Source organism: Ascaphus truei, chromosome 2 (assembly GCF_040206685.1).
Source record: "Ascaphus truei isolate aAscTru1 chromosome 2, aAscTru1.hap1, whole genome shotgun sequence".
NCBI classification, from domain to species: Eukaryota; Metazoa; Chordata; class Amphibia; order Anura; family Ascaphidae; genus Ascaphus; species Ascaphus truei.
This window is the reverse complement of record NC_134484.1, coordinates 46,356,255-46,376,504: the sequence shown is the minus strand read 5'-3', so window position 1 is coordinate 46,376,504 and position 20,250 is coordinate 46,356,255. Positions and strand designations below refer to the sequence as shown.

The 20,250-nt window shown below is 46.0% G+C and overlaps 1 protein-coding gene across 1 annotated transcript in view; it reads right to left on the bottom strand.

The window, feature by feature from the left end:
• The window catches only part of TNFRSF11B (TNF receptor superfamily member 11b), a 72,289-nt gene that overhangs the window by 20,688 nt on the left and 31,351 nt on the right, over positions 1-20,250 (bottom strand). Inside the window, exon 2 of the mRNA XM_075582395.1 lies at positions 9,152-9,521. Within this exon, the coding sequence (XP_075438510.1) occupies positions 9,152-9,521 (370 nt within the window). The remainder of the gene's footprint in view (positions 1-9,151; positions 9,522-20,250) is intronic.

Genomic DNA, 20,250 nt, shown 5'->3' with positions numbered 1-20,250 from the left:
TGAAGAAATAGTAACCCGAAGGTACCGAGAGGAAGTAACACTTTTGTGACCCTAGTGCAGTAACTAGCGGCAGCAGAGTGATAGATTAAGTTTGTCTATGCCACACTGTGTCCAGGGACCTGGCACAGCGGTGATCTCCCTAGGAGAAAGGGAATCCCACTTCAGTACGGGAGGGCGTACCTGGCAAAGGGACATCACGGAGAGATGTGCGGCTAGAGCTGGCAGCTGCATGGGGCAGTCTGCTACATCCCTGTATGCAATAAAGATGTCCTTGAGAAAAAGAACCCCACTGTGTGAGTGTGAGATTACTCAACAGTGGATGGCACCAAGAAGGAGTTCCTCACCAGGACCATCTCCCTGCGGAAGCACAGATCCTGATGAGGTGGAGGCGCTGCACATGAAGTAAGTTGGACTCGCACCCACTACCTCAGCTACCTGTCCTGATGACATCCCCTAATAACACCAAGCGGGAGACTCAAGAGTCCTGTTACTTGCAGGTGCACCACCACACACGCCTTGTAATGGGGGACTGGTTAGACTACACGGGCCAATATGAGATTGGGTGGGTCAGGCCAGAGGGAACACCCGTTACAATTGGAGGCGCTGCTGAGATACCTGTCAACAGGACAGGCTTTTGCTAGGCACACATTAGGAAAGAGAGAAGTGTCTGCTGCCACTTTGTGCTGCGTGGGACGGAGCCAGGGGTAGTCAGGGAGATGCTGGATATGCATGCCGCAAAGACGCCTTGGGATCCGTTAGGGGTTAGTGAGTCTGGAGCCGGGGGCTATTGCTGTTCTAGTCGCCTTGAGGTAGCGCTAGCGGGGGACGCCTGAAGGGGTAAACTGGTAACTGAGAGCAGGAATTCTGGAAGGGTCCGCACTAGGCTAGCCAAAAGTAGGTCGACGCCCAAAGTACTGCATGGAAGAGCCAGAGTACTCTAGTCTCCATTCCAGATCACTTACCAAGGAGCACAGACTGGAGGAACGTGTTACAGTAGACACAGAAAGAGTGAGCCTAGCCTGAGGTAGTGCAAACACGAGTCAGATCTACGTTAGGTACACAAGGTGGTGCACAAGGCATGTTTATTGTACAGATGTGGTAGCTGCCCCGCAGAGCGGAGCTCCACGTACAGAGAATCGGTGTTCAACGATCACGAGAGACGTGTTCAACGATCACGAGAGACCTGTCGGAATGGAGGATCTGTACAGAACAGAAGGTCCAGGATGGCGGAGAGAGAGAACCACGAGAATGGAGGATCTGCATAGAGCAGAAGGTCCAGGATTGCGGTCAGACGAAGAACAAGCTACAGAAGAGACTTTTGTGAGTTTGTTGTGGAATGGCGTGAAAGCCGTGGCTGCGCCGTGTTTGTCGTGTTTTTGTTCTCGGGATGATACCCCTGAGAATAATGAGCAGGACAGTGTGCTTAGATGGGAGGAACGAAATGGACTTTGTTATACCCCAATTAACAAACAGCCAGACGCTGCCTTAAATGGAAGAAAGGACAATGCTTACCAAAATGGCGGTTCCCGCTTCCCCGGGACGCCGCGTGGGCATGCTGCAGAAAGTCTTGCAACTTTGCAGTTTGCTAATTGTTGGCCAGGATTGGCGCCAACGAGAAAACTCCACCCCGCTGAGGAGTTTGGCGCGAAAGCTGGAGCCGCGCCCTCATGGACTATGACTCACTCCGCACCTGTGCTGGGTCAGCCTACAAATCTACGAGACATCCCCCTAGTTTCAACCAGGGGGAGTGGTTTGCGGTTACACCGGATGTCGACAGAGAAAATGGGAGGAAGGGTTGCTACCTCTGCCCATGCCTTTCAGTTGCGAAGAGCCATTGATCAGTATAGACCTCTGAGACGAGTGCCTCCGCTGGTAAAGATGGCTGAAGCTGCTGACAAAGTGGACCAAGGTCCTGTGATTTCCACTCACCCTTATTCGGCTCCAGGAGGCTTCCTGATAATCCGTGTGGAGGGTGTGGAGACTGTGGCATGTCTTTGCCTGCAGTGCAGACTGCCGGGCGGAGCCGTGGGCAGCGAGGCCCGATGCCCCCACTGCGGACTGCAGTACATGTGGCCAATGACCACATTCGTACCGGTGCAGGCTGTGGGAGTAGCCGGGTATGTCCCGATTCCAAGAGAAGAACAGCCGGGAGCTCTCTGGAACAAGAGTGCCAGTCCCGCAGAGTCGGAGCCATCATTAGTGCTTCCGATAGAGAAATTCAGTCATCGGAGAGGTGATCACCGAGGAGCCCATCGCCGGTCTCCTACCGGGATGCCTCGGCCGAATTGCAAACTGGAATCCTCGGATGAGGAGTGTGCAAGGCTGGCGAGTAAGACGGTCATCAGACGAGACTGTCATACCATTGGTACGCCATGGAGGGATGAAATTCCTCTTGGTGTGGAGACGCGGAGTCGAGAGTCTCCCGTACCGCGACCTCCCGATCGCCGGAGTCCCACTGCCGTGGTGACTAGTGGATCGGATGCGGGTCGATCAACCCCGACCCTGCGAGGTGCTAAGACACAGTGCCTGTTGCAGAACCGAGGGGAGGAAGAGCCGGAGAAGCGAGTCCAGAGCCAGACTGGATCGCGCAGCAGACGGGCGTTGCCGGATGTCATGGTGGAGGAAGAGATCTCGATTGGGGATCCATCCCAAGATGGCGTCGCAGCACGTGCGTGTGCGGAAGTGGTGAAGGCGGACCAGGGAGGCCCCGAGTGGGAGATGGTGCCGCCTCTGAGGTGAAGCAGCGAGAAACGATCCCCTACTACCAGGGGGAACGGACGTTTGAACTGCAACCCCAGAAGCTCCGCTGTTGAGCATAAAGATGGACTTTGTGGCGACGTCAAGACAGGTATCGCTGGAGAGCAGGTCGAAACCCTGTCAGTCCCTACTGTTCGGTCCCGTCCCCAAACCCCATCCACACCCAAGGTTAGCCCCAAGGCCCTAGTTAAAGCCCCTGTGCCCGTCACTATTTTATTTGGGTCCAGTTCCAGCTTAGGGTTGTCCGGGGAGTCACGGGGTCCTTCCGGTGATTGGACTGGAAGCCTGGACTTGGGTACGTCGGATGATGGGTCGGAGGGAGGAGGGAGTATGTCTAGGCAAGTGTCTGTATCTAGCGATTGTCCTAGTGGGCTTAGTATCACAGTACGAAACACCTCTCAGTATAAAAGAGTTAATGAGAGATCTGAGGGTACATCTGGGGTGTCTTCTGGTGGGCCTGATGAGGAGTCCATAGAAGAGAGTACAGATCCTAGCTCCGAGGAACGGAAGGAGACTAGGTGGTGGGCCCCATTGTACGAGGGGTATGTATCATGGTTCGACCGCACCCGCTTTATTTTAGAGAGGGAGGGGGTGGTTGATCACTGGTGGGCTGCCGGTGACTTTGACGACGAGTCATACCTTAGGGCCCTAAGGGTAAGGTGGGATCGAATCCAGGCAGGCCTTGTTATACCTAAGGGGTCCGCAGGGTTGGATGATCCGGTAGAAACGGATGAGCCCCTGTCATGGGTGTTGCCCGGAGCGGCTGGGCAAGGTGGCTTGACCAGGTCGTGTCGAGCTGAACGGGCTATTGCGGCGAAGTATAGGAAGTCCCATGGGCTTGATTACCCTTACGTCCCTGAACCTCTAATGCGAGAGATAGAGGAGAATAGGGAGAGATGGCTCAAAACTGATATACAGTATTATATCGTGGAGAGAGGGGGAGCCATAAAAGGGATACAGGCTGAGAAGAGGGTAGCTCAACTGATGAGGGTATGGAAGATAGGGCGCAGTGTATATATGCATAAGGTAGTATACTGCAATGAGCGAGGAGTACCCAGAGAATACAGCGTGACTGTACATGATGCCGCGGGGCGAAGGAGAAGAAGCCAGATCCTCGGCATTATTATTGAGTATCCAATAGAGTGGTCTGTTGTTTTCTTTAACGCTCCCTGCTGGTCAGTGAGTGTATTGGGCTTACATTATTATGTCCATGCAATGATGTTTGCTATGTTATTTGTGTGTTCTTTTGCAGTGTTTCCTGGCGCAAGGTACACCAAATTTAGGTCCCAGCCGGGACGGTGGGTATTAACCAGGGGGAGTATGTAGCCATGCATAATAATGACTGCATACATCTTCCCTGTTGGCAGTAAGTCCTGGTAAATACAGGTCTGCCAACGGGAGTTATGGAGGTTTTCCCTCACACCCTTGTGTGGTGCCCTGTGTAAGGAAGGGAGTGGCTGTATGCTCTGAGTCCCTGGATAGTGACCTCAGAGATGCGCCTGCCCCCTGGAGTATAAAGGGCACAACACTGACAGTTAGTGTTGTTGTTGGTGAAGAAATAGTAACCCGAAGGTACCGAGAGGAAGTAACACTTTTGTGACCCTAGTGCAGTAACTAGCGGCAGCAGAGTGATAGATTAAGTTTGTCTATGCCACACTGTGTCCAGGGACCTGGCACAGCGGTGATCTCCCTAGGAGAAAGGGAATCCCACTTCAGTACGGGAGGGCGTACCTGGCAAAGGGACATCACGGAGAGATGTGCGGCTAGAGCTGGCAGCTGCATGGGGCAGTCTGCTACATCCCTGTATGCAATAAAGATGTCCTTGAGAAAAAGAACCCCACTGTGTGAGTGTGAGATTACTCAACAGTGGATGGCACCAAGAAGGAGTTCCTCACCAGGACCATCTCCCTGCGGAAGCACAGATCCTGATGAGGTGGAGGCGCTGCACATGAAGTAAGTTGGACTCGCACCCACTACCTCAGCTACCTGTCCTGATGACATCCCCTAATAACACCAAGCGGGAGACTCAAGAGTCCTGTTACTTGCAGGTGCACCACCACACACGCCTTGTAATGGGGGACTGGTTAGACTACACGGGCCAATATGAGATTGGGTGGGTCAGGCCAGAGGGAACACCCGTTACACATCAATATTTTGAACTCCAAGAAAAATAGCTTGAATCAGAACTGCATTTATGATACACTATGGAAAACTGTAACACCTATAGTACATGTAATTGGGTGACTACAGCCCCAGTCACACCTCTATTTGTTCACACTGCACAGTGATATCTGAGGTGAATGCACAGGCCTTAGGATAATATCCTCTAAATAACTCATTCGTGGATGTACAGTACAGTACAGCGGACAATACTTCAGCTACAGTATGCTAATCATCTGAAAACCTCATTCAAAGAGTGCTGTGATGAAATTGATGTGTACAGTATTTAAGCATCCCATCTCCAGTTTAGAAATGACATCTGATGAAAGTTTATGCACAAGACAACTTTATATGATTAATATGTTGGTCCATTGAAAGGTATTACAGCCCACAAAGTATCTTACTCTAAATAGATGTCTAAGCTAGTCCAAGAAATTACATTCTCTTTGCTTACTATTCTGTATTTTTGGACAAAAAAAGGAAGAATGATATATTGCTTACTATGGAAATATAATAATACCCTAGACGAGAATTCTAAAACTTTCCTCAATACTACTTTGTCTTGATGAAAAATAATCTATGGTGATTTGGAAGACTAGTCTTATTTCAGCTAATCGTGTTGCCACTTAGAATGCTGTTTTAAGAGTTAGCAATTTCTTTATAGCTTGCTGAAAAGTCTAATGGTGCTTGACAAAAAAAATGGAAAAACCAAACAAATCCCAGGATGGTAAAATAATTCAGATTACAGGTCTAAGTATTGTTATAGCGTTAGTGAAACTTCTCACTAAATGAGTGGATGTCAAAGCTTTTCCTTTAAAGGGTGCTAACAGCTGCAATCTGAACTTTGAACTAATGGACACTGCCATCAGACTAGTAACTTAATACAGTTCTTACCAAAGACCATCTTTGAGCTCCTAGTCATTTGCATTCATTGACCAGCATCTTGCACTTTGAGAGAGTAAGACATATCTTTTCTTTGCTAGTATTCAAAATAGTCCTTGGGACTGGAGGTTTGGTGATGGATCCAACTTGCTTTTCTCCCAGTTGATAGTTCATCTGTATTTCGTTAAAAACTGAACGCCTCTTGAAATATTTCCTTCCAATTGGTCTGAAAATTTTGCTTTTATGATCTACTCATATAAACATGGTATAACCCCTATGATTTCTAAGTGTAAGGCTGCTGCCATTACCACCATTACATTGGTCAATATTCTTAATTCTGATGACGGGCCGAAAGGTAGCTCTGAAAACTGGAAAAATCTTTATGATCCCTTCCATGTCATTAATCACAACTCTCTGGTGGGAATTGCAAATCAGAATGTGTAGGCAATCATCCTTGATGGTCTTAGTGATGCTATGATCTATTTTGACTGCAAGATGTTTATGACTGACTACTGTTTCAATCTTGAAACACTTATATTTGACAAATCTGTTGATTTCTTTAAGTTCGATACCGTTCTAAATACTCCTTTCACTTTTGGCACCAAAAAAAGGATACAATAAGTCATGTTAAACCTTTATTGTAATGGAGCAACAACTTTTTCTAGAGCTTTTTTCTTTAGGGGACAGGAAGAGGTCTTGGAAATAATTAACTTCTCTTCTGGGTAAGCAAGGAATTCTATGGTGTAGCCCCGTTATGTAGACTGGTGGACCCATTAATTAGTAGTCAATATGTTTCCAGAGATGACTGAAAAACTTTAATCTCCCTCCAACTGGGGTACTGCCCCTGTCCTCATCTGCCACACAATCAGAATCTCCTTGGTTTAGAAAAGACTGGTGCTTCTTATCTTTGTTACATTTAATGGTCTGGTGTGATTGGACATCTGAATATTCTTGTCCTGCTTTAGAGATCTTATGGACCTTTGTTCCATCAACATATTCTAGGATCAAATCTGGCTTTCTGAGACGATTATGCCTTTGATCTTGGGGAAGAAATCTACTTCATCTACTACATCTCTAGTTCCTGAGATTTTCTCATTAATATGTTCTTATTTAGATCCAAATAATGAAAAGTAATCAAATGGAATTGCGCACAGTTGTGACTTAAAAGCTAAGTCCGCCATCCATGGTTATAACCAAAGCATTTATTGGATAATAACTGAAAGCGCAAATGCTCTAACTGAGTAAGATAAAATCAAATGAATCATCACATTAAAAAAAAAAACAAATTGATGTTGGGAAAAATCTTTAGGCTTCAGCCAAAAGGTCAGGTGCTAACCAGGCTTTTGAAGACCTAGACACAGGTAAAGGCCACCGCAGGTTTGCATGCTGCACATGACATCAGAATTTCATTTTTTAAAGCTATTTCTATTTTCACATTGGTGAATCCACCCATATTTCACTATACTCTTGTTAGAATGGATATACAGTATTTGTTTAAAATGTCTGGTTGATGTCATCTTCTTATCTGGCTGTTACATCCTTGTGGAAGCCTCTAAAAATAACAAATCCTGAAATGTAAAATAGCCTTCCATCATACCTCCAGACAGGACAGAAAAAACATTGACAATGAGGCAATGGAATGATTTTATAGCTCCTCCACCAAAGGTCCTACCTAGTGGGAGGAGCTTCAATATCACTGCTGTGCTGCCGTAGGACTAAGAAGAATATAATTTATGTTTGTTCAACATTTACAGTATAAAACAGCAAACAAAGGTAAAACATGCAGGACATACCTAGAGTTTTAAAACACTTGCATCACATACAGAGTGAACAATAAGAGACTGCCACCATAAACAGGGATTTTGGAGTTGAATCTGAATGTAAGAAATTCTGGATGCAACGTCTGTGCTTAACATTGCTGAAAGCAATCAAAAGGATGGTGAAAGTTTCTTTTATATCTAAATTTGAATCTTTGATCCATATACAGATAGTATTACTTAACACGGTGCTATGATGTGTTTATCTCTGTACACGTCATGTAATATAAACTAAGTAGCCATTTCTTTTAATTACCCGCATATTTGGCAAAGTTATCTGCCTTGTCTTATTTTGTAAGGCCAAAGATTTGGGCAACTTTAGAACAATACCCCAAACAATGTGCGCTGCAGACCATAAAAAACAAACAAGTGTATTTTTGCTTTAATTACATCTTTCTCTAAACCACAAACTAGACAGGAATCTTGAAACATACTTTTGGTATTAAACAAGTTTACGAAAGTAAATATTGGTTTTAAAATTAACATGTTGAACTCAATGATTATAGAAATGTATTTTGTCTTACTGAACTGCACAGTGCTTCCAACCTTCAACATACTGTACATTTGGACTTTTAAAAGAGAACCTGTAAATGAACAAAAAATATGAATACTAACATAGACTTTCGTTGCTGTTATATTCCAAGTAGGATAAGCTGTAACATTAATATTTTCAGAAACGGGAAGAAAGACTTAGGTATGTTTAAAATGTGCATTAAGATTAAAATATCATCCAAACAACTAAGTTACATCACATTAAGTAAAGGACCTAATTGTTTAATTTTCTGAGTACTTCCATGTGAAAGTGTTGTTGATCCATAGAGACGTTTCCCATTACTCAGGAATAAATAATTGATACGCAAGTAAACTTTATGAGCTACGAGTGATTCCTTTCTGTGCTTGAACAAACTTTATGATCTTATTTCTAGATACATTATAAATGTACTGCACAGCTTGACTAACAAACAAATAACAGAACAGCCCATCTTGTTTTAATGTTGCTCACGGCGGGAGTCGGTTCCAGTCCTAGCGCAATACATATAGGTTTGTTATTGGTCCAACATAAGCTTATGAGACCTCATTCTATGTTTTAGAAGCTCCATTATCCCTGCAGAGTTTGTTATACATAAAAATGTGTGAATCCCCCCAGGTTCCCAATTAATTTAAGTTTGAAATTCCCTTATAAAAATTATTATTCAGGAGAAACAATATGGCCAATGGGATCAACCTCACTCCGGGGCCGAGAGAAAGCTGTGAGATCATCATGAGGTAACATTGCAGCTTCTGGCTGGGTGAGCCGTCAGCCATTTTTGTGTTTCCTTGCAAGTACTGGCAGAAGTAAAAAAAAAAAATATCTCAGCAATCGGAGGGACCCTGGAGTTGTGAAAAAACGTGAAGTATATGGAGAGAGAGTGTAAGTTAAGAAAAACGGAATACCTGCATAAAATTATTTTCTTCCTTTCTTAAAAGTATATGTTGTACTTATATATTAGTTTGTTGCACTGACACTAAATGTAAAATATAGCTACTGTACATACCTAATTGTATCACACCAAAACCCGGAGGGCACTTTGTATGCGGTAAACAAAATTCTAATTCCAAATATCGACCTTCAATGCACTCACAAAGCCTGTTGTGAGTGGAATTGCATTCTTGCTTCACAAACTGAAGCTCCTTGCAGACGGTACTGCAAAACAGACATTCCTTGTTAGAATTCCACCCGTCTGCATAATGATGAGTAGGACACACAGCACACTCTGTCTTCTGGTCAGCAGTGCAGTCATGTTTTACAAAAGTTCCAGGAGGACATTGGTCACACATAAAAAGCAGAGATGTGTTGAGGTCACCATGACTGTACTTTGGAGAAGTTGTTTCTTGTACAGACCTTGTAATAAAGACGTGCAACAACTGAAACACAAAATAATTTGATTGTGTTACTAACAATGCATATTTCCATATTACATACTGGCATGCCAACATTATTATGTTTTTAAAAAAGTTAGATAAAATTATTTTTTGATACACTGTATTAAGGTTGTCATTCTTTAAAATAGGGGTCTTTATAGTTGCTAAACTAGTACTATTACATAATTATATGCTGCTGAATGATGCAATCTCTCACATTGTTTTAAACACAACTTTGTGCTCCGGTGTTTAGTCACTCTCGTTTTCCCAACAACTGCAAACTCCAAACCACATAGGCATTTCTTAGATGAACCTGCATCATCTACTCTATAAACCATATTACTTAACAGGGGAGTCAGACATGTTATATTTTTGTGGGGGGGCACAGGCGTTTTTTTTTTTTTTACAAAGCCCCATAGAGGTGAAACGCGTTAGAGTTCCACCGAGGACCTTTCCCTTCTTTTTTCCATTTTTTGTGCATGTTTCATAAATTTATTCCGTTTGCATTAGCACAGTCCAGCCTTACATTTTTGTCCAGCGGTGCCCGCTGACTCTCTCTCTCTACATTGAGAGGTTCTTCTGCTGACAGCATACAGCCAGGAGCACACCTACCGGACGGAACTACGAGACTCAGTAAGTGATTCTTCATTTCTTTGCACGGAGCTGCCCCAGGTGAATTGGCCACATATGCGGGGCTTAACTTACGAGGGTCCGGTATTGGTTGAGAGCCCTCCACCAGTCATCCCCTTCTTGTGCTATGATGTCTCATTGCTAGGCCACTTCCCACAATAGGGGTGCAAGTTGTTACGTTCAGCTTCATTTGCTCACTTATATCACTATTCTCACTCCACGATGTCCAGATGTATTGGCAAAGATTGATACCCTATGTAACAGGTGACTTATCCCTGTTCACAAATGTGCCTCTAATCCAGCAGTGTGGTGGTTAACTGCTGGTAGGCAATTATCCAACACCACCTGGCTGATTACAGGTGGTAGAAAAACCCTGCCTCTGAGACACGAAGAGAAACTCCTTAGCTCACACCTGAGCTGAACTAGGAGACACAGCAGAGATTCCTTAGTCCACAACTGGGCTGAACCAAGGAAGGACAGATATCTTGAGCGACAAGCTGACCACAAGACAAAGGGGACAAGATTCTAAACTTGGAGCCTGACATTGCCTGTGCACACAAGGGTGCGGTTCCAAGAGAGCAGAGAAGCTTCCCCTACAGCAGCCAAGCTAACAGATAAGACTTTTTGTATAAAACTATTATCTATGTCTATGTGTATTGATAAATGTCTCCAGGATTTGGGGCTGGTAAATAGCTTAGCTAACCAACCCAGTCAGAGAGGGCTAAGCTACATGTGTAGATAGTCTCCAAAGCAGAGATAGGTTTTTTTGTTTGGCTTATTCTCTTATGTTGATTTTTGCTGTGTTTAAAGCGACAGGCACAATAAAGCCTTGTTTTAGTTTCACCGTAAAACAGTCTCCATTGTGTACCTCTGCACATGTCCTCCTACATATGGTGTCAGAAGTGGGATGTAGGTGGTCTTTGAAGTTGGAAAGGACCGGAGATTTCCTGTGAAATTTTTTTTGTGCTTTTTTGCCTACAAACAGCCTAAACAAAAATATCTCATGCAGCAGAGACCAGAGTTAGAGACGAACCCAGGCAGGAAATCTACACTGCACTGATACTTACAAAACCACGGATGGACTCTTTTCCCCAATCCCAGGAGGAGAGAGAGAGACTGCTGAAGCAGGTAAACCTTATGTGCTGTGACAGAGTCACTGACTCAGTAGGCTGGAATAGTGAATGGAGAGACTCTGCAGCCAGTTCACAGAGTGTTAATCTCCTCAGACAGAAGGAAGCACACCTGCAGCCTAATTAAGCAGGAGGCCTGAGAGACTGCAGGTTTAAAAGCAGGAAGTGACACACACACAGGGAGCTTGTTTTTCCACAGGAAGGTGGTGAGAACTCTCCTGGCTGGGAAGCCGTTGCTGTTGCTCTGGTCCCCAGTCCTGCGAGGAGCTAGGCTGCTGGGACCAGCTGGGACCCCAACCCAGGATAAAGATCAAGATCGCTGCGAGGCTGGACACAGCCTGCTCCCTGGAACCGTGTTCCTGTTTGCTGTTGGAGCTGCAAAACAGATAAGACTTTATTCTTATTATGCTTATTGGTTATCGTTTGTGTAGCATGTTTTGGGCATGACCAGATTAGCTGGCTGTCCTGTTAGTAAGGGCTCAAGAAGTGAGTTAGTGTCCCTAACGGGACTAGGCTTTAATTTGCAAGAAAGTAGTTTCTTAAAGGGACAGTGCACCCGTGCTTATTTTGGTTGTGGCTAATAAACCACTAGTGTTTAAAGTTTCCCATCGTGTCAAGCGTCTTACTGACCCCGCCGCGAGGCCGTCCTGCCACAGGTGGTGTCAGAAGTGGGATGTTACGCCTCTGGGGGTCAGTAGATGAAGATGTGTTGAGACACTTAACTCAAGCGGAAAAAAAAATGATTTTTGCTGAAGCATGGAAGTTACTGCTAGCAAGCGCTGGGTGTAAATTTTGCCCCGTCGGGTATGAAAGGATTGCTGTGTAAAGCTAATGCCTTTTGCTGAAGTGAGTGAATTTGCAGCTAGCTAGTGCTGTGAGCAAAGGTTGCCCTGTCTGGTAAAAAAAAGTTGCCCTAAGAAGAACCCAGAAGGTTCAAATATTGTAAAGCAAGAACAACTTACGTGTGTTGTGCAAAGTCTGCCTCGTCGGGTGTGAAAAAAAACCAAAAAAAAACGGGGTTTTAAAATGGCCGCCGTCATTTGTCAGTTTTGCAATGTACATAACCATACAAAACAGTGTCCCTTCAGGCCATATGATGATTATGATGACGACGCATATGTGGCCCCGGGAAGAGAGACGAACCCGCAGATGAAAGCTGCAAAAGTGTCCAGTGTGTGTGTGCCCAGTACCACTGATGTCTCTGGAACTAATAAAACAAAGAGAAAGAAGAAAAATAAAAATATTTCTCAAGTCACAGAGGAAGTGACCGAACCACTTGAGCCTGCGATATCAGGACAACAGGCGTCAGCAAGCCACCGAGATGTGCTGCAGACCGGAGTGATGGGCAGAATTGTCACAGGAACGGTGGCAAAGGAAAAGGAGGAGCAAAGGGAAGCTGAATCCTTGATCCAGGGAAAAGAGGCCTTAATTTCTGCACTCCAAACTGCCCAGCGTGATTATGATGTCTTGCAGAAACAATTGAATAGGGAGCAAGAAGCTAATGCCAAGGTACAGAGGTGTATACTCCCAGCTATACAAGAGTATGCGACTTTAAAGAAAACAGAGCAACTCTTGCGGAGTGAGTTGGAGGAGCTGACGACAAGCTTGAATAAAGCCAACACCGCAATTGCTAACATGGAATCAGAGAGAACAAGTCCTGACTGGAGACTGTGCTATCAGATGTCCCAGAGAGATGTGCAAAACTTCATCAAAGACTTAGAAGTTTCTCACCAAGAAGCTAGCGCGCTCAAAACAGAGCTAGGTACTTTGAAGAAAGCCAATGAGACGGTCCTAAGGGATATAGAGACTGTGAAAATGGAGAATATAAACCTGAAAGAAGAGGTTTTAAACCTGACCGGTCAGGTTAGTGATGGGACTGAGAAGCTTCACCAAGCGCAGAAAGTGAAGGCGCAATTGGCGCAAGAAAAATTAGAGGTGCAGGAAGCACTGTAGAATGCAGAGAGGATGCAACGTGTCTCCCTGGAGCAGCACACAGAAGCAGCGGCGATACTGGCGACAAAAACTACAGAGCTCCAAAAGATGAAGGCGGCGCTGACGCAAGCCCAGAGCAAGCACCGGGAAGAGGTGAAGGCCCTGAGAGGGGATTTGCAGGATCAAATTGAAGAGCTGCAGACGCAGATTGCTGAGCGCAAAATACAACTCGCCGAGAGGGAGGAGGTGACCGTCCGTCAGGTGGCTTGCCTGACATTGCGCTATGAAATCGAGATGGCTGATACCCACAGGCTGCTGGACGACACGGCCAATGAGAGGGACCGACTGCAGCTGGAGCTGGACAAGGTCTGGGAGGAGCACAGGCAATTGCAGGTCAGAAATAGAGGGAAAGAAACAGATTTAAGCCTTGCGCTGAACCTGCTAAGAGATGTGGAGTCGCGACTCAACGCCAAAGAGGATGAACTGGCAGCGGCACTGAGTGAAAAAAGATATGCAGAAAGACAGCTTCATGACCTGAGGAAGGACCTGGAGTCTGAGCGTGCTGGCCGCAAGTTGGCGGAGAAACAAAAGCGTGACCTGGACGAGATACTCGAGGCCCTAAAGACTGAGCATGTGGCTATGTTGGACACCACTCAGTTGGAAAATAAGATGAGATAGACATCACAGGTTATCCAGCAACACTCCCAATGGAGTAAATTAAAGGGACAAGAAAGAAAGGCCCAAGCCTACGAGTCTGCCGACGGTAATAGAGCGGCATCATGGGGTGCACTTAGGGTTGATAAGACCCCCACCCAAATTGAAGTTATAAAGATAAATGAGGTGAAAATCAACACTAAAAATACGCTGATGGAGAAAGGTCCAGAAGCCATCACCACTGAAGCAGAGTTACTGTCTTCACAAGAGAAGGCTAAGCTTCAAGGTAGCCCTCTAAGGAAGCTTTTCACTGGATCTGGTTTAAAGAAGCTTTCAGGCAAGAAGCATAAAGGAAAGAAGGAAGAAGAGACAAAGGCAGAGGATGTGACAGAACAAGTACCTGTCTCATTGGAGTCTCGTGATCCTGCAGAGGTAGATGGAGGAGACAGTTCGCCCTCTTCTCCTGATGAGTCTATAGAGACCTCTCCTACAGAAAATGTAATGGGAGACACAGCACAGACTGTTGAAACAGAAGGTGAAGGGGCCACTTCTGATGGAGAAAGAAAGAAGGAAGGCATTACACCATGGGTCTCTTTTAGAAAAATGGTCACCCCTAAAAAGCGTGCAAAGCTGCCTTCTGAAAGTGACAAAGAAGATGAGGTTGAAAAAGCAAAGAGTGCTACCATGTCCTCTACTGGTAGTGCTGGTTCTGTTGAAAATCAAGAGGAAGCTAAAGAAAATGGTGAGGAACCAAAGCTGGAAAAGAGCCCGGAAGATAAGAAAAAGGTTGCCAGCTCTATATCATGGGAAGCTTTAATCTGTGTGGGTTCTTCTCAGAAAAGGGCCAGGAAAACTTCTGATTCAGACGAAGAAGTACAAAAAACCTTTGAGGAAGGTCAAAAAACAGAGGGAGAAGCAGGACAAGCACTGGTGAGTGAATACTATGAGCTAACTGAGGTCTTGGCTCTTCTACAGGGTAAGGGAGACTCTGAGCCCAAGAGGAAGAAGGCATAGATAGCTGATAGACAGCAGGAGGCTTGGGGACATTTGCAAAAGGGGACACAACAAAGGCGGAGCTTCAACCCTAGACTCAGGACGGCACAAGAGAAAGAGGTAGAGAAGGATGAGTGTTCAGGCCCAGATGGCCTGGTAATTACCCAAAAAAGAAAATACCTAAATTGGAAGGCAAGAAAAAAAAAAGGGGGGAGGGAAGGGCCGACGTCAGACATTTTCGCCAAAAATGCTGGTGCACGGGAATGGTGCAACGGGCCGCTCCACAGGACAATGTTTCGCTGGGGAGAGGGATATGTGACAGAGTCACTGACTCAGTAGGCTGGAATAGTGAATGGAGAAACGCTGCAGCCAGTTCACAGAGTGGTAATCTCCTCAGACAGAAGGAAGCACACCTGCAGCCTAATTAAGCAGGAGGCCTGAGAGACTGCAGGTTTAAAAGCAGGAAGTGACACACACACAGGGAGCTTGTTTTTCCACAGGAAGGTGGAGAGAACTCTCCCGGCTGGGAAGCCATTGCTGTTGCTCTGGTCCCCAGTCCTGCGAGGAGCTAGGCTGCTGGGACCAGCTGGGACCCCAACCCAGGATAAAGATCAAGATCGCTGCGAGGCTGGACACAGCCTGCTCCCTGGAACCGTGTTCCTGTTTGCTGTTGGAGCTGCAAAACAGATAAGACTTTATTCTTATTATGCTTATTGGTTATCGTTTGTGTAGCATGTTTTGGGCATGACCAGATTAGATGGCTGTCCTGTTAGTAAGGGCTCAAGAAGTGAGTTAGTGTCCCTAACGGGACTAGGCTTTAATTTGCAAGAAAGTAGTTTCTTAAAGGGACAGTGCACCCGTGCTTATTTTGGTTGTGGCTAATAAACCACTAGTGTTTAAAGTTTCCCATCGTGTCAAGCGTCTTACTGACCCCGCCACGAGGCCGTCCTGCCACAGTGCCTATCACAATAAAGTGTAATATGGTCATTGAAATAGGGGGTTTGCCTTCCAGCCATAGTCAGGGTTCAAGAAGTGAGTTAGCCCTTAAAAGGGATAGGCGTTTGTTGTTTGCAAATATTTCGCTGAAGCAGTGAATACAGATGGTGACCCACGAGCGGTACTGATTCTGCAAATAAAGGTTGCCACACTGCATAGGACTACCAGCTGTGAATGGAGTATATGCAGAAAAGTGTGAAAATTGATGCAAGACTGTGCTGAAGCAGGGGAATTTTCAGCAAACAAATGCTGAGTGTAAAATTGCCCTACCGGGGAAAAAGGGATTGCTGAACTGTGTAAAACGTATTCCAAAGCCAATTGCTGAGTGTTGATTCACCCTGCCGGGAGTGAAATAAATATTCCACTGCAAAGAATGTTTTTTTTTCTGCAAGTAAAAAAGTCTGCCTATGTATCTTGGGAGTAAAACAGGCACCCAAAGTGTGAAGAGTGAATGCCATAATATCCAAAGATGAGACTGAAAATTACTGAACTCAAGCAGAAAACCAAATTCTGTTGCTGAAGCGGAGGGATTGCATATAGCAAGTAAATAGTGTAAAGCAAATGGGCAGCTAGCAAGCACTGTATTTAAAGAAATAGAACCCTGGGAATTTAAAATTGCCACCCAGCTGAAGTCAAATACAGACTCTGTAAAAATAGGGAAGAAAATGTGTTCCTGGCGTAAAGAACCCCACCACACGGAGCAGTGTCCCTTCAGGCCTTATTCAGACGACGAGAGTGAATGCATGCACAGGAATGCTAATATTGTAAAACTTACCCAAGGGAAGAAAAAGTCTACAGAGAGGCCTGTGAGAGCTACGACCTCTACAAGCAAAATATGCCCACCTGTAGGACTACTTTTTGGGGTTCTAGCAAATACAGTGGCAACAGCTGCAATAGCGCCTCCTGAGGTCAGGAAGAAAAGTACACCTGATAGCCCCAAAATGGAGGAAAAGATGCAGCGTTCCTGTAATGAACCCTACCCCACGGAAGAGTTGCCCTTCCAGTCCGATGAGGAGGAAGACATCTCTTAAAGGGGGAACCCAAACTGAGTCACACCCACAAAACACCCCAAGAATGGTGGGGGTGCCTGAACTCGGTACGAACCGGAAAGACCGCTCCCTATGATGACGAATATGATCAGCAGGAGAAAGAGTGGGAGCAGTGGATCACCGAGTATTTCCGTCAGCTGTTACAGTTGCAAGAAAAGCCAGGTGGATCCAGTGACGCTGCTAAAATTTCAAATGAAGAAGGAGACCCCAGTATTCCTGATGGGACGGTGTCATCCAAAACAAAAAGGCAAAAAAAGAAAAGCGGTTCTTTACTTACCGTGGAAGGAACAGACACATCTGCAGATCTTGCGGAGGAAAAGGGGGTCCGAAATGCCGTGCAGCCTAGAGAAAATGGAGAAGTCATCTCGCGGATGACCGAATATCCAGAGGGCCCAAGGCAGAAGTCGTGTACCCCAAAGAAGTGTCTGTCCGGTTCTAATAGTGAAAAAACCTCAATCAACCAACCCAGGGAAGTAGAGCCGGAACCGGTGAGTGATGATCCCTTGACCAGCCCTGGGGATGCCCTGAAGGTTGCCAGGCGTGACTGTGATCGGCTCTGGGAAAATAACGCGAAGCTACAGAAAGATGTGCTCACAATGTACTCTTTGGCCAGGACAGAATTGGATGATCTCAAGACTGAGCTAGATACTGCAAACTCTACTATTATCGCCATGGATGAAAAGCAGAGCCAATCTGATAAAATGATGGCTAAGCTGAAGTGGAAGTATGAGGAGGCACTGAAGGAGATGACAGTCTTTCAGCAAGAGATGCACTCTTCGCATACAGCTGAATGCCTCACAACAGGAGGTCAACAGTGTCTGGACAGAGGTAGACGTATCTCAGAAGGAAGTTCATACACTCCGCAGAGCACTGGATGCCTCACATCATGAGATCAACAGCTGCCGCACAGAACTGGAAGTCTCCAGAAAGGAACTTCACAGTCTCACTGAGGAGCTGGACATGTCAAAGAAAACTATCCTACATCTTAACTTAGATCTCAAAGTCTCTCAGAAGGAGCTTCAGAACCTAAACCTGGAGATGGAAGTGTCATGCCAGGAGACAGCCCGCCTCCAAGCAGATGTGCAAAAATGGAAGGTGGACTGCAAGGAGGCCCTGAATAGTACAGAGACTGAAAAAGGAGAAAATTTAAGATTAAAAAAATAACATTTTGAGTTGACAGAACACGTCAAGGGAAAGAATGAAAAGCTGCACGAGCTTAAATAAATAAATAAACTTTTGGAAGATGAAAAGTTTGAAGCAGAGCACCGACTGCAGAACCAACTGCAAGGTCTGCGTATGCACCTCCAGTATGCCGAGGAGAAGCAGCAAACGCTGCAGGAAGAAAAGCTGCAGGCTTCTAACGAGGTACAAGCGCTGCAGGGACGTCTGAATACCCAGTACGTCCCCACAGAGCAGTATGAGGAGCTGCAGGCCACGCTGCATGTCATCAGAGCATCATTGGAGGCGGAGCTTCGATACCAGGTGACTCTGTATGAGAGGGAGCGGGAGAAGGCCCAGAAACTGGAGCAAGAGCTGGAGAGACAGAGAGACTGTTCCATTCCCTTGAGTCAGTACACCAAGGAGAAAAGAGACGCAGCGGCAACCTTGACGACAAAAATTACAGTGCTCCAGAATATGAAGGAGACACTGATACAGACTCAGAGAAAGCAATGTGCGCAGATAAATTCCCTGAGAAGAGACTTGCAAGACGCACTCAAACAGAGTGAGACTCTGCAGACCAGTAACTTACAGATTCCTCCAATACGGGAAATGGTATTGGCTCTGCCCAAGCACCGGTATCACACAGTAACTAATGCCCGTGAGGACAAGGGTACAGTGAGAGTTGGGGACTCCAAGCACCTTCAAAACAAGATTACGAAGTTTGAGCCACCTAAGAAAGCACTAGCCAAACCTGCAGCTGCCCAACAGGCAACAAACAGAGGTAGGAGTGCAGAAAGACCGCTTCAAGAGCGGAAAACTCTAAGGGCTAGTCCTAACTGCTCTACAACTGTTGCCATTCAGTTTGTCTACAAAAAGAGGAGTGCTCGAAGCAACAGAAATCTCATGACCGCGCACTCGGTAAAAAGACTTTACTTGGAAAAAGTCCTCCTCGAGCGACTGAGGAGTGCTGATCTCAAGCACCTTCGGGAGGAGACAAAAATAAACTGGAGAAAGGGCTCCAATCCCAGCGGGACAGAGGGTTCTCTTCCTCCATCCACTCTCATTCAAGTCACAGAAAGATCTCGAATGAAAGTGGAAGGATGGGCTTTGGCCGTGGTAAGCCCGAGCTTCCCACAAACAGGGGAGGTATGTAACAGGGGACTTATCCCTGTTCACAAATGTGCCTCTAATCCAGCAGTGTGGTGGTTAACTGCTGGTAGGCAATTATCCAACACCACCTGGCTGATTACAGGCGTTCGAAAAACCCTGCCTCTGAGACAGGAAGCGAGACTCTTTAGCTCACACCTGAGCTGAACTAGGAGACAGAGCTGAGATTCCTTAGTCCACAACTGGGCTGAACCAAGGAAGGATGGATGTCTTGAGCGACAAGCTGACCACAAGACAAAGGGGACAAGATTCTAAACTTGGAGCCTGACATTGCCTGTGCACACAAGGGTGCGGTTCCAAGAGAGCAGAGAAGCTTCCCCTACAGCAGCCAAGCTAACAGATAAGACTTTTTGTATAAGACTATTATCTATGTCTATGTGTATTGATAAATGTCTCCAGGATTTGGGGCTGGTAAATAGCTTAGCTAACCAACCCAGTCAGAAAGGGCTGAGCTACATGTGTAGATAGTCTCCAAAGCAGAGATAGGTTTTTTTGTTTGGCTTATTCTCTTATGTTGATTTTTGCTGTGTTTAAAGCGACAGGCACAATAAAGCCTTGTTTTAATTTCACCGTAAAACAGTCTCCATTGTGTACCTCTGCACATGTCCTCCTACACCCTACAATATTTGGGACTGTATACTCTGTAGTACTCGTCATTCTAGGGGGGACCGTTTAACCCAATCTATACTCTATAAACCATATTACTTAACACGGGAGTCAGACATGTTATATTTTTGTGGGGGGGCACGGTCGGTTGCAGAGGCCCCGCACACTTCCCAGAGGCATTTAAATTAAATGCCAGGGGACCGTGCGAGGCCTCTGCAACTTGTACTTACCGGGATTCAGCCAGCTTCTGCTCACGTCGCCATGACAACGCAGCGTCAAATGACGCCGGGTCACTCGGGAGGGGGTGTGCGAGTGCAGTGACCAAGACAAAGGGGGGGGGGGCACTGCCAAAAAACTTTGCGCACCCCTGATGTAAGGGATCTGAATCAACACTACTACAGTTCATTGGCTACT